The sequence below is a fragment of the Lacerta agilis genome, chromosome 10, assembly GCF_009819535.1.
Source record: "Lacerta agilis isolate rLacAgi1 chromosome 10, rLacAgi1.pri, whole genome shotgun sequence".
In the NCBI taxonomy this organism is placed as follows: domain Eukaryota; kingdom Metazoa; phylum Chordata; class Lepidosauria; order Squamata; family Lacertidae; genus Lacerta; species Lacerta agilis.
The window spans coordinates 15,515,439-15,530,095 of record NC_046321.1 but is presented as its reverse complement, the minus strand read 5'-3'; the positions used below and the strand labels follow the sequence as shown (position 1 = coordinate 15,530,095).

At 40.2% G+C, this 14,657-nt stretch overlaps 1 protein-coding gene across 1 annotated transcript in view; it reads left to right on the top strand.

The window, feature by feature from the left end:
• Positions 1-14,657, top strand: part of LOC117053678 (cat eye syndrome critical region protein 2) — a 118,123-nt gene that overhangs the window by 63,497 nt on the left and 39,969 nt on the right. Inside the window, exon 2 of the mRNA XM_033161657.1 lies at positions 2,438-2,532. Within this exon, the coding sequence (XP_033017548.1) occupies positions 2,438-2,532 (95 nt within the window). The remainder of the gene's footprint in view (positions 1-2,437; positions 2,533-14,657) is intronic.

Genomic DNA, 14,657 nt, shown 5'->3' with positions numbered 1-14,657 from the left:
AAAATTAATGGTTGCTATAAGTGGTTTTATCATCCGCTTTAAACACTCATGCTAGCTACTGTCCCACATTGGCCTTCCTCATTAGGGCTTGAAAGTTAAAATATTATATTTATTTTCCTAAAACTCAATTCTTCAACATATGCTTTCATCAGTAGAAATTAATCCAACAAAGATATTATCTCATTTCCCATATTAAGAGTGTATGTGAGTTATGTACAGCAGAAACTGTAAGTTTGAGTCTTTGGATATGTAATAGAAGAGTGCTTACACCCATACTACTGCAAATTGGTCTTTAATCCAAACATTTTTTTCCACTTTCAGAAAGCTGTTTGAATTGATACAAGTGATGCTTAAAAGGAAAAAGAAATTGGCATATTCAAAGAACTAAGAAGCACAATAACCAAATAACGAAGATCCATATATTAAAAAATAGTATAGTGCTTTGAGCTCCCTGGAGGAGAGGAGAGGAGAGGAGAGGAGAGGAAAGGAATATATATATATTTTAAGAATATTGATGAAACATGAAAATGTTTTTGTTATTTGTGTACGGTGTATGCTAACTCTTTGAATTGTATCTGGAAAGACCTACTCACAGACCCATAACCATTTATGCTTATGTGGACATATCCCAATACTTGGTGGCTGCCCAAAATGCACCAGGAAATAAGAGCATAATGAAATGGACCAGGATGTACCCTGTGCCATATTTAATGTGTGCATACCTAAGATCATGCAATGAAGATTAAAAATAAACTAGCACGTGTTAATTTACCTTTCGTAGAAGCAGAGGGCTCCTCTGAGGCTTCAGTCCATGCAATTTCAAGAACATTTTTACAGACTTTACAATGGACTAGATACTTGTGCTTTTTAAAAATGAGATCCCCATGAGACTGTATAATGTGCTTAGTGCTACATTCATCCAGTTTTATTGCTGCTCTACTAGGAGTGCCCCAATTCCCATTTTCCATAGCTGATATAGGAGGATACCATAGTTGATGGTATCAAAAGGCATCGAGTTCAATAAGCAAGAGCACGGTCGCACTTCCCATGTCCTGCACTCTGCGGAGTTCATCCATCAGGGCAACAAGGGTCAACTCAGTTCCGTGACAAGGCCTGAACGTAGATTGGAATGGATCTAAACCAGGGTTCAGCAACCTTTTTTCAGCCGTGGGCCGATCCACCATTCCTCAGACAATGTGGTGGGCTGGACTATATTTTGAAGAAAAAATTGAACAAATTCCTATGCCCCACAAATAACCCAGAGATGCATTTTAAATCAAAGCACCCATTCTACCCATGTAAAACACCAGGCAGGCCCCACAAATAACCTAGAGATGCATTTTAAATAAAAGCACACATTCTACTCATGTAAAACCACGGACTGTCCGCGGGCTGAATTGAGAAGGCGATTGGGCCGCATCTGGCCCACGGGCCTTAGGTTGCCTACCCCTGATCTAAACAATCTGTATCCTCCGATAATGCTTGTACTGTCCTACGATGGTTCTTTCCACCACTTTCCCCCAAAAGCTATTTTTGCACTCTGGCCTCAACCACTCAGCCCTGCTCTGCTAGATTTAAAAAGCCACAAGGGATAGAGGTCAAGGGGCACATAGCTGGATGCACTACTGCCACCACGTTGTCCACACCATCTGATTGTATAAGGTGAAACTGATCCTACAGAACATCTTTGGATTGGCAGTGGATACTTCAGCTGGAGCTGCAACAAGTACAGAGTCACAATCACTCCAAAACTGAGCAACTTTACCCTCAAAATGCATACCCAGTTGGTCACACTGGGAGTCTGTAACCTCTGGACCATCCAAAATAACTCAATCAGCTGGCTACCAGAGGATGCTGCGCCAACTGCAGAATGAGTCTTTTTGCAGTCATCAAGGATGTGTCCTGCCTGGTGTGTCAAGAGTGATGGCCATGAAGTCTTGAGCTGTTTAACCTTTGCTTACAGGTGTTTTTTGTTTGTTTTGTTTTGCAGTGAATTTAAACAGCTAAAGATCAGGAAAGGGAAACAGATATAGGCATCCCTGCATAATAATGCAAATTATTAACCCCCCCATGTTAGCTGCAGGGGGGGGGGAGTTGTTGCCAAAGTATGTTGCGCATGTTATTTTAGACTCAGCTGGAAACCATTTTTCATTCCTAGCTCAACAATTGCCTTACTCTTGCTATCTTTGGGCATAGTGTCAGTTTCTCTCCGTAAATCAAGAATAATAAACTTCATACCATTTGTTTCAGGACAGTGAAATACAGATTATAAAGCAGTTAGCGTGCTGGAAATACCATACAAATGATAACAATGCAAATTATATTTGTTCTGCTGGAGTTCACTGTTGGTAAGATCACATGTTGTCAATGCTCCCACCTCCAGTCTGGAATGAAAGGATTTTGGAGAAGTGTATTTAAATGTTCTTTCTCTCATTAGGAACTTGAAGCAGCTCTTTACAGTGATGATGTGGAGTTCATCAGTGATCTGATTGCCTGTCTTCTTCAGGGTTGTTACCAGCGCAGTGATATTACGTGAGTAGTCTCATTCCATGGTTTAAATCAGGGGTCAGCAAACTTTTTCAGCCATGGGCCGGTCCACTGTCCCTCAGACCTTGTGGGGGGTCGGACTATATTTTGAAAAAAAATATGAATGAATTCCTATGCCCCACAAAAAAACCCAAAGATGCATTTTAAATAAAAGCACACATTCTACTCATGTAAAAATATGCTGATTCCTGGACCGTCCGCGGGCCGCATTTAGAAGGGGATTGGGCCGCATCTGGCCCCTGGGCCTTAGTTTGGGGACCCCTGGTTTAAAGGTTTAAATGTTTTTTTGAAATAAAGAGAATTAACACAGTTGAGGTGTGATACAACTGAAGAGATAGATGCCAGACCTGAGTCCTGAATAAGTGTCAAATGAATTCTAACAGCTTTCTATTCTAAAGTGGCTGTAGGATTACTATTTTATTCATAGCCCATCTATTATATTCGGATTCATAATTTATGCCTCAAATATTTGGATGTTGTATGTTGATAGTATGATTGGTTAAATGTGGACCTCTCATTTGATCCTGCATAAAAACCTGCATGAGAAAATCCAAGGGCTGTTACTGGAGCACTGTGCAAGTTCCATTAAAACAAACAGAGGTTGTGAAACATAGGCACTTAGGATGATCTAAAGCAGTAGCTCCCAAACTTTCCCCTTCACAGACTATTTGAAAATTGCTAAGGGTCTTAGTGGACAACTTTATAATTACTTTTACCTTTTGTGGATTCCACAGAATTCAAATTGCAATGCTATAAAATACAATATAAGAAATAAAAGAAGCAATTAAAATCAATATGAATATTTAATGCAAAGCATATGCCATCTCCTGTCTTCAATCACAATTTTGTAGACATGCATGGACCACCTAAATGATGCTTGAAGACAACTGGTGGCCCAGAGACCACAGTGAACTGCATTCACACTGATCTGTGATTTGTGACTCCTGATTTTCTTCTTCACTTTGCTTCCCTTTTACAAAGACTTTAGAGATGTGTTAAATGAGTAAAGTATAAGTAAAATGTCCCCCTCCCCTTTCTTATAATATAATGGTACACTGATGGCCTTTGTGTACATGATAAAATGTTCCCATTAGATTCTTACTTCTAACTATTCTAGAATGTAGTGAAATTTTGCAGTGTTATACAGAACAGACAGTGTGGCCCGCCCATGAGACAGAGTGAAGTCACCTTGGGCAGTGAAATGGGATGGCTCACCACTGCATACAGAGGTGCTATGTTTGGGAAGGTCCAAAGAGAGCTGTTGCCAGCCAGTGTATACAGTACTGAACTAGATGGGCTAATAATCTGACTCAGTGCATAAGTCAATTGCTTATGCTCCTGTGTTCTTCCTAGGTAAGCCTAGCAGACACTTCTTCTTGTGGCTTTAATAATGTAATTGTATAGGACCCTTAGTGCATTTGCTGATAGCCTACCTGCTTCTGGTAGATGGAATGCATTTCATTAAGATGTACTGTTATGCAACATGGGACATAAATTGAGTACTAAATGGAATTGGTAATAACTGATGATGGGCATTTTACTTGGTTGTGGGGTTTAGGAAATGAAAATAACAGTTCATTCAGAACATTCAAGCCCCTGAGTTCCATTCAAGGATTTGTTGTTATTCTCCTATGTGTGGGACCAGGGCTCTATATTATAAGTCACACTCCCCTTTGAATGGCAATTTCTGGCAGAAATTGGGAGTATAAAGCGGGCTCAATCAAGAAGATTGCACTAAAGACGTTAAGCCAAGGCCGTGTGAGCTCTCATCAACATGGCAGTGTCTTAACTGTGTCTACTTTTCCTGCCATAAATACTGTCTGCCCGTTTGAGAATGATTTAATTTTTATATAGCGATTTACATCTATAACATGTGCCTCATTATTTATTTATATTTTCTTGCACAGCATGTAAAAATTGTTGACTGGGCTGGAACTGCTTGGCTATTGTTTTCTGTATGCAGCATGATTAAAGTACTTCTGCTAATTATAATGTACTCTAAAGTAATTTTAGAAATGGAGGCCTAGCTGAGAACCATTCTGGTGCACAATTTAAATGTACTTTGGGTTAATTTGCTTATTTGTCTTGAAGCGAAAACATGTGTCAAGTCTGTGCCACATGGCATTGGGCGCCTTCCGATTTTGGCTTTAAAAATTGTCCTGTTTTGTTATACAGATAAAGAAAGAAAGAAAGAAAGAGTGTATGTGTATGTGTGAGGGTGATTAAAACAGTCTTTTTAATGGGTATACCGCAAGGCAACTGTATTTTATAATCTGAAACAACTTTTTCTTCCAATAGCGTTTTGAGGCGTCTGAAAAGATTACTACAGCATGTGCCTTAGAAATGTCCAGTACCTAGTGGTTAGAAGTGAAATGCCTACTTAGGCACCCTATCCTGTCTCTATTTAAAAATGTTCTACTATTGTTCAACTTCTGTTCTGTTTAATGCAAACGGAAAAGCTCCATACTCACGGAGACTAGTATGACAATACAGTGTCACAGATATGTGTGACTTTCCCTGCTGGTGCTATCTATGCCTAGTAGTAGGGCTCAATTAAAGATTTCAGCAGGTACTATCCTGGCTGCTTGGTTTGGCCAAAGTTGTAAAAACTTTATGAATGAGAGAGAGGGAGGATTAACTGTTTTTACCATTATTATTTTTTGTTTTATCCTATTGACATCAGGCACTGGACCCTTTTCAGTTCCTGCTTAAACACTTATTTAGGCGAGCCAATCCAGACACATAGATTTTGACGTGTTTTAATCTCTTTTTAGTATACTGTTCCTTTTAATTATCTTTTAATGTTTTAATTACTTGTTTTAAACTTTTATTCATAATCTTAATATTTCTTGTAAACTACATAGAGGTTTTATGACATTCAAGTGGTATATAAATTTTGTTAGCTGGTGGGCTGACTGGATGAATGGGTTTATAGATAGATATTGGCAGTATATGGTTAATATAGTGAGGCCAATGTAATGCATCGTGTCTCTGGGGGCAAACTGTCCTTTCTTCTTCATGGTCTGTATGCTGGCACATTTATGAGATCTGCTCCTGGGAGCCTTCTAGAATTAAGAAACTGCTCTGAAAGTGTACTACTCCCCTCAAGTGGGGAGTCCATGTGCTAGGCACATGCCTAAAGAAGAGGGTAACCATCTTTGTGCCCACTTCTCTTTCAAACTCCACCTCAGTAGCATTGTACACCCAACTTTTCAAACCAAGTGGGCTACAAGAGTACTTTGATGTGGAAACTGTGGGCTGCACACTGCCTTATTGCCGGTGTGGGGTTGGATGAGGCCAAAATTTGATGCCCCCTCCAGCCCTCATGCTGCCACCCAAAAGTCAGCTAAGCGAGGCGCTGGGCTTTGGGAAGGAGACACCAAGTTCTGGAAGGGTACTAGATCCCTCGTACCTCCCCCTCAAAGCTGCGAAAGTGCTAACTAGTCTTAGCCAAGGAGGCAAGAGGACCCTAGTGCCCTGGCAGAGCCCTCACGCTTCCTTCCCAAAGCTCAGCGCCTCACTTACCAGCTATGGGAAGGCAGCGCAAGGGCTGAGGGGGCATCAAATGTTGCTGAAGGCAGCCAAGAAAGGCCTCTAGTGCCATATGCAGGCCTTGGGCTGCGTTTTGGAGCACCCTGCTCTAGAACTTAAGATATTTGTCTGGCCCTCCACTTGTAATAGTGTTTTTCTTAGGGTGAATGTAGTGCAAGAGTATCGTTGTGGCCGAGAAGTAAAGCAGTTCCCTATTGTCAGATACTTCTGCTGTGGGTATGGAAAGCAATCCCATATAATCAAGGCCTCTTCTGGCTGTGTGCTTTAGCAATGACCTTGCTGCTCTTCCTCCTTTCCAGTCTCCTCCTTTTAGGTTGCAGTGAAACTAGCCTGCTTCAGCTGTCATCTCTAGGTTAAGTGGCTGCATTTGCTTCTGTCAAGCTCGTACATGTGTCTGCGATGTGATCTGTTATTAGATTAGACGGCTCCCATCAGCTCTTCATTCCCCCAGCTTCCCAAGGGATTTTGTGCTGTTTCAACTTTGTTCCAATTCTATCTGTGGGAGTGCTGTTGGAGTCAGCTAACTTGCTTGGCTGTGAGATTTTAGTTACAAAAGTCTATTTGAGAATAGATGGGGTGGGGATATTTTTAAGTGTGCCTCTTACCTTGCTAACTGAATAGTTCTTAGCATAATAGCATTGTAGAGTTGGAAGAGACCCCGAGGGTCACCTAGTCCAACCCCCCTGCAATGCAGGAATCTCAGTTAAAGCATCTATTCTTGGCTTAAACTATCTAGCACCTTCCCTTACTTAAGGATTACTTCTTACAAACTATACATGCACTCTCATAAAATAAATGTCTTGTGCCTGAAACCTGTGAGATGTGACTGTGAACATATCCGCCCCCTGCTGGAATATGCATAGAAGGAAAAAGTACACTTATAGTACAATATATGTATATTTTGTACTTGAATGTAGAATTCTTACCTGGGTTGTAAGAAACCCCCCCCCCCCATGGACTATTTAAGAGCTGAGTACAGGTACTTTCCATTAGCCACTAGATTGCACAACACTTCCTGATTGCATTGCAAAATTGGTTTTGCTCAGAAAATTTATTTCAAATCAAGCATTGCAGTGAAACAGATGGGACTTAGGCAAAGGCTAAATTCTCTTCCCAACCTCAGATTTTTTGCCCCAATTTTACAACTTCATATTTGAGAAAATCCAACCAAGTTATGATGAAGTGACTGAAAAAAATCACGATTTTATGTGAAATTCTTGTCTATTGTGTTGCATCTAGTGCTGATAACTTACAACTTACCCACAAGGCTTTTGTCCCTACCCAACATTTAAGTCAGGCTTGGGAATCACACATAAGAATAATCCTGCTTGATCAGACAAAAAGTCATTCTAGTACAGCACCCTGTTTCCAAAAATGGCAAGCCAGCTGCCTCTAGGAGGCCCACAAGCTTGCTGTTGCTTAGCATCTTTTGTTTTCTTTCTTTCTTATAATGAAACCACATTAATTTAGGACAAATCTCTTCAGAAAGCAACTTACAATAAAAATGCTAAAAGCAACTTGATATTTCAAGATACAGGCATCCTCCCACTTGCGCGCAATCAACTCATGTGTGACTGCGTATATGTGCAGCACCAAGGCATAATCAAATAATTTAATTCAAATGGAGGGAGAGAGCTGGAGAGTCCTCGTGGCTTGCGAGGAGACCCTCCCTGGAGCCCAAATAGGATTTCAGTGAGGGTTGAGAAGAGACTGGAGGTGCTGTGGGGCTTTGTTTAGGTTGCTCAGCCTCCCTGCCTAACATTTGATGCACATGGTAGTGCAGCAGTGGCCATTTTCCTATGCGTCCTCCAACTTCCTGCTGGCCCCAGAGCGTCATTTCCAGTTATGGATATTTTTGCGACAGTATTTTTGATCTGAATTAGAGAGAAAGTGGCAAAGAAGGGCATTCAGAGATTTTAGAGGTTGTTCCCTACTTATGAGGTTGTCACATATATGTGTGGGGCGCCAGAATGTAACTCCATGTAAGTGGGGAGTTGCCTGTATCGTACTTCTTTGAAAATGAATAATAGCTACCATGGCTAATAGCAATTAGTAAATTTACTGTCCTTAATTCTTTCTAGGGAAAGTAGACAAGGTTCCTTTCTGCACTCTCTTTGGGAGCTGACTAGATAGGCACAGGTCCTTAGTGGAAAAAGTATGCTGCATTACCTTGCTTGACTTAACTTCTTCATAGGTTCACAAGCTGTTAGAAGTAGCCAGAAGGCTTCTCCTTTGGACTTCCTCCCCCACTAAAGATAAGCAAAGAGCTCCGTTGTGGCTGTCTGGGGTCAGGCCTGCAGCTGTAACTCAGATTAGGTTGACCTTAATCAGAAACAAGCCCTTTTTTGACAAGTCATGATAGATAGATTGCTGTAGGGGAGAGAACATTAGCTATCCTGTAGGTTTTGCTCTTTCTCTTGATACACTTCTTGCTTCTTCTGACCCTACTAATGATGTCTGAATGAGGTCATTCAAACACACATTAGACTCCTCCCCATAGTCTTCATTTATTTCTAGACAAGTTGCATTTGTGAAGAAAATGTTGCCAAGTAATTTAGAATAAAGCATTAATGACCTTGGGTGTCACTGGAAAAATGCTCCCTTCTGCTGCAAAGAGAAACACATTACATATCTTGCCCTTTCATCTTCCTGAACTTAGATTACCCTCTCCCAGCCTAGAAGAAACTGTATAAGCAGGTTATAAAGGTAACTGCCAGTGAACAGTTTTGTCTTTTTATGGACAGCAACTTTACATCTTCTCCCTGCTCAGTACATTTATGAGTGCACTAGAATGACCCCACCCCCAATCATATGATGCTGCATGGATAATCATGCTACCTCGGTTCTGGGGGAAAATGGTGTCAAATTAATTTGTTTACATATATATTCACCTATAGTCAGGACTGACCCCCATTAGCTGGCCTGACCTTTGGTTTAGGTGGTAAATTGGGAAGGGCTTGCAAATTTGCATGCTCTCTCCCAGCCCAGCTTCCCACCCACTTGCTCGCTTCTGTTTAGTTCTTTAGGAATCATTCTACTGCTTTGCCACGTGGAACTTAACACACAATTCTTTCCCTGTTTACACTCACCTTATGTACACCTTATGTACACTCATCATTTCATTGTAAAAAGCCTCAAAGTGGTTTACAAAAATGTAAAACAATAAAATCAAGAAAAATTTACAACCATACTTAAAAGCATACAAAAATTAAAATACCAGAACAGATTAAAATTACCTCAACTTTCTAAGCATCTGGGTAGGCTTGTCTAAATAAGAATGTTTTTAGCATGCACTGAAAATAATTCCTTCGTGTTATTCTAGTCTTTATTATCTCTCCTGTGCAAATTAACTTTGAAAGCTTTGGGGACAGAGACATATCTCCTCTGAAAGCATTGTTCACATGATGCTTTACAAGTAGTCATCTTAATTCCCCTGATCTCAGTAGTTTTATCCATGCCATCAGCCATGGTATTCTTCTACTCCAACGTCTTTGGGAGGTTTCAGAAAATGGTGCTTGGGGGACTGTTCTGCATTAGGTCACATTGGATACCACAGAGACCTATTCTGTTCACCGTTGCATGAAACTGCTGGAGAACATAGTCCGAAATTTTGGAGTGAGTTGTCAGCAGTATGCTGATGATACTTGATGCTATTTCGCCTTTCTACTTGAATCGGGTATGGAGGTTTTTCATCCTTGAACATTTGTCTGGAGTCAATAACAATAGGGCAGATAAAAAATCAAAGTTCAATCCATACAAAACAGCTTATTATGCTGAGCAATGCCAGTTTTTGATTATGTGTATTGGAAATTCTAGATGGAGTCATGCTCCCCCCAAAACAATGGCTTCTTCAATTCACAGGTTGTGGCAATGGCCAGAAGGCACCTTCTGTCAATTTGGATATGCCAGCCAAATCCCTTGAAGAGGGGGGGATTTGACTCCTGTGGTGCACACTCTAGTAACCTTCAGCCTACACTACTATTATGTGCTCTTTGTGGCACATTTGAGAAAGGTTTGGAAAATCCATCTCTTACAGAATACAGCAGCCAAGATAGTTATATCGTATATGGGCTACAAGAATTCTTTGTAAGCTTCATTGAGTGCCAAATTCAACATGCTGATGACTTCCGGCGGCGACGCAATCGCCGGGTGGTCGAGGGCTGCTTCGGGTCCGAAGCGCCCTGTCCATCCCGGGGGTTAGGAGCCCCGCTACCGCAAAGCGGGGCTCCGGTTGGGGTGCGGGAAGAGCGTCCCGCACCCTGGGCTCCCCGGCAGCGCCCGCGGAGGCTCCGAACCCTTCCCTCGCTCCCCCCGTAAGGGGGGAGTGGGGGTGAAGGGACAACGGAGCCGGGCTTCGGGGACATGCCCCAACCGGGATGCAAATGCGGCGACAAAGCCCGCGGTGAGCGTCTAAGTTCTACCTGTGAAGAATGGAGCTAAAGGAACCCGGTGGTCGTGAGTAAAGAATCGGATTAGTAATTGTGCTTTTGGAACGATCCGGGGGGAAGGAGAAAGGCAGCCTGCCTCCCTCCCTTCGAGCCGAAGAATGTAACCAATTTGAGGGATTACTGCTACAGAACTGGTTACAACGTATTTAAAATTGACACATGAGACTGGCAAACTCTTTTTTCGGGAAGTTAACTAGAGGAAAATATCTCCATTTAAAGTTGCGGTATTTGCGCTCCAGCTCAGAAAAATGGCGACGAACAAAGAGGGGAGTAGAAATATAACACCCACTTCCTCCTCCTCTGCCAGTATGCTGGGCTTTGTCCTTGAACTGGTATTGAACTCTGGACTAACGGATGAACAGAGACTCACTGCTTTGAAGGTGGAACTGCTTTATAGAAAAGTCAAAGTCTTGTGTGGGGGTCTGAAAGGGAACCAATTGCCCACAGAGGAGGCTTTTAAAACTTTTGACACTTTTGAAGAATGCCTTGCTAATGAGCTGAGAGGGTGGATGAAAAGATGGAGAGAAATGAGTGAGCTACTTCGGAGAAGAAATTCGCTTTTTGGGGGTGGCAGCCCCAAGGCGACGTCAAGATTTTTTATATCCAGTCCCCGAGGTGTGAGCTCGGGGGCCAGGGACAGAGAATTAAGGTATCTACAAGAAGAAAAGGAATGTTACAAAGAACCGAAGAAGCTGAGAGATGATGAGATGGACACCTCTGAACTCGTGGCAAGAAGAGGTCTGGACTGTGCCTGGATCTGTGGACGTTGGGAGAGGGAAGTTACATGGATGTTCAGTGCCGATGCCACTAGGAGAAGAATAATGGACAGAGGGGGTGTGGGGTGAAGCATTAAGCAAAACTTAAAGTAGCCTGATACGGTAAATTGAAATTGGAGGGTAAATACTGTCAACAATATTTTGTTATACTTTTATTTGAACATGAAAGGAGATATTTCAAGTTTTTATGTTATTAGCAGCAATCTTAAGGATAGAAGAAATAGACTTGATGTGAATGATTTGTGAAGATCTGTGAAGGTGGAGTATAAGTAAAGTGAATCTAAGTGGTTTAAGTTTATGGAATAAGAGGAGTAAGATTAAGATGTAGATTAAGATAAGAAATCGATAAGATTAAATTAAGAAGAACTATGATGAGGCATCATTATGGTGGTGCATTTTTAGTAAAATGTTGAAAAGATAATTGAATGTAATTATATAATTGAATTTAATTTCTTTTTTCTTTTTTCAGGAGAAATGGTTATAAAATAGATTAAGGATATAAAATCGAAGGTGAAAAGGCAGGGGAAGTCAATGGTCAAGATATGGAAATAGAATTTTTTTTTTTTTTTTTTTTTAAGAAAGATGCTACAAGAAACTTGACATTGTTTGTATTTGTTGTATTTGTTTTGCATTTGTTTAATTGTAGGTGTGGGTGTGGGTATATGTTGTTATGGAAAAATGCCAATAAATTCTTATTAAAAAAAAACAAAAAACAAATTCAACATGCTGATACTTTTAAAACCCCTTGCTGCCTGCGGCTGGGATACTTGATAGAGTGCCTTTTCCCATTCCACGTACTGCAATCCAGTTGCAACAATTTATTTCAAGTGCCTACCGGTATTACTGTAAAATAAGTGCCAACACCCAATAGGACTTTTTCTGTTATAAGATAATGGAACTTTTCTCCCATGAGAAATCTGTTGCCATTGTCAAGGAACTTGTCAAATTTAAGTGAACCTTGAAGACTTATTTTTATTCAGATTAGCTCTTAGCTGCTGAATCTATCAAAGCTACAATTGCTGTTTGCCATTACAGTTGAAAATACATACTTACTTGATAGTTGTTTTCATTGATTTTATTACTGTTATTTCCCCCCACCTTGGGAATATTTTATTGAAATAACTTTTTAAAAGTCAATAAATAAATGTGTTCAGAATAGGCCCTGTTTATGAAACTGTTTAATAGAAATAGTCTTGCCAGTTTTACTTTCAAAATATCAGCTATCAAGTGTTCTTCCAGAATACTGATAGCTTTAGCCAGGTAACCTCTACAGGATTCCTGGATGTATTTGCCTTTCTTTGTCACAGTGTAAACAAAGTGCAGAACAGTGTCGAAAGTAATATATATGACCAGTTGATGAATGCAGTAGAATGAACTGAAACCAATGAGAATGGTTCCCCATATGTGACTTGAGAAAGGGGCAGAGAAAGATTGTTTTCTACCCAAAACATTTGGATTTTATGTGACATAGTTTCTTGCTCTATTATTATTAGCAATATTTTGGTGGTGCATTGGAAAACCTTATTCTGCGAAGAAAAATCAAGTGTAATTATTTTTATTCCAACCAAAAAGTGCAGAGCACATATGCTATGACTGAAACAGGATTTTATTTACCACGTTTAAAATACTGTCTCAAGCATACTTAACTATAATGGGAAGCATAATTGACTATAATGTTATAAACTGCTACCAACCATATTTCTGTTTTCTAACAACCATCTTTTTCTTCCAGTATGATGCCCCTCTTTTCACTTTATGAAAGAGTCATGGTGCTTCTGCTTATTTACACCATTGCTTTCTTATAATGCAATTTCTTTCTTTCTTTCTTTCTTTCTTTCTTTCTTTCTTTCTTTCTTTCTTTCTTTCTAAAATCTTAATAGTGATATTCAAAAGCAAGGATAAAGAATTTTTTGGGGGAAAGTAAATGGTTAGGCTCGTTTGGGAAAATGACTTGCCACAGAAGGAAAGATAAAGTTGAAGTTTGAGGGTAGCTGGAAATTCTGTCAAACATCTGGTTCCCATTTCAGGTTCTCATTATAGCCTGAATCAAAGCAACAACCATTCAGTGGTAGTCTACACAAATTGACAAGAGAACCTGGAGTGCTCTGCTAAGAACAGAGGCTCATTGCGGCTTATGTGGGGCAGAAGGGCGGAAGCTTCTGGTTTTAACCACTTATGTAAAAGTCAAACTGAAATACCCAAGATGATTGGTTGAGTCAACAGACTCTTCTCCCTGGGGAAAATGGGAATTAAATGCTCAAATCCTAGCCATCTTCCGGAAATGGGAAATTTCATGGCTCAATATGTTTGTTTCAACAGCAAGAAGAAATGGAAAAAAGAAAAGAACAACCACTGAGGTTTTCCTTGCCTATTTTCAATCATGTCACCCAACATACACATTCTCTGATATTTGCTACAGCACATACAAGGAGCATATGAATTTTGCTCCTGTTAGCAAGTCTGAAATGCTCTGATTCATCAGGATTCAAGTGTTAGTAATTTGCTGAGGGCACCCGTTTCTATTCGTTTCTCAACAATCGTATTGTTTAGGACTGGAAGGTTTAACTCAACCTTTCACAACCTAGTGCCTTACAAATATTGTATTACAATGCCCATTGATCATAGCTTTGCTGGCTGGGGCTGAAGGGTATCTGAAACTCTTGAGGGCACTGTTTCAAGTGGTATTAATTATCACCAAGTTGGGGGAGGCTGCTTTAATTGATCAGCCAAGGCAGATTCACACACACATTACATAGCAGTATAAACACGTTTGCTATTGCATATATACATAAGGAATGATGCCAACCATAGATCCCTATAATTACTATATGATCCCTCTCACTGAAAACATATTAGGTATGCATACATAGTGATTTTTAGGCATACAATGTGAAAAATGTTAATTGGCCCTAAAAAATTTAAAGCTTTAACCAGTTATCTCTTCTTCAATTGATTGATGTTGGTGAAAAAATCTTGGAAATACCTTCCTGCTGTGAAGTATACACTACTCACTTTGCACCAGATTTGATTGATGCATCTTAATAATGGATTTTCTTTCAGTTTCTGTCAAAAATTAGCAAAAAGTTGTGCCAGACTGTAAAGTAATTCATATTTCCCCCTTCAGAGTCTTCAAAAAAGCCCCTTGATGGGTTTTATAACGTGTGCTTAATTACGTTTTAAAAGCTAGACTCTTTCTTAAACAAATCTTTTCACCAGCTGATTGCCCAAACACAAGCTAACAGTTCACAACTTGATAAATTTTGCTGCTTTCCAAACATGTTCTTAATGTAGAACTGGGGAAAAAAATTGCTCAAATAATGCATTTCAAATCCAG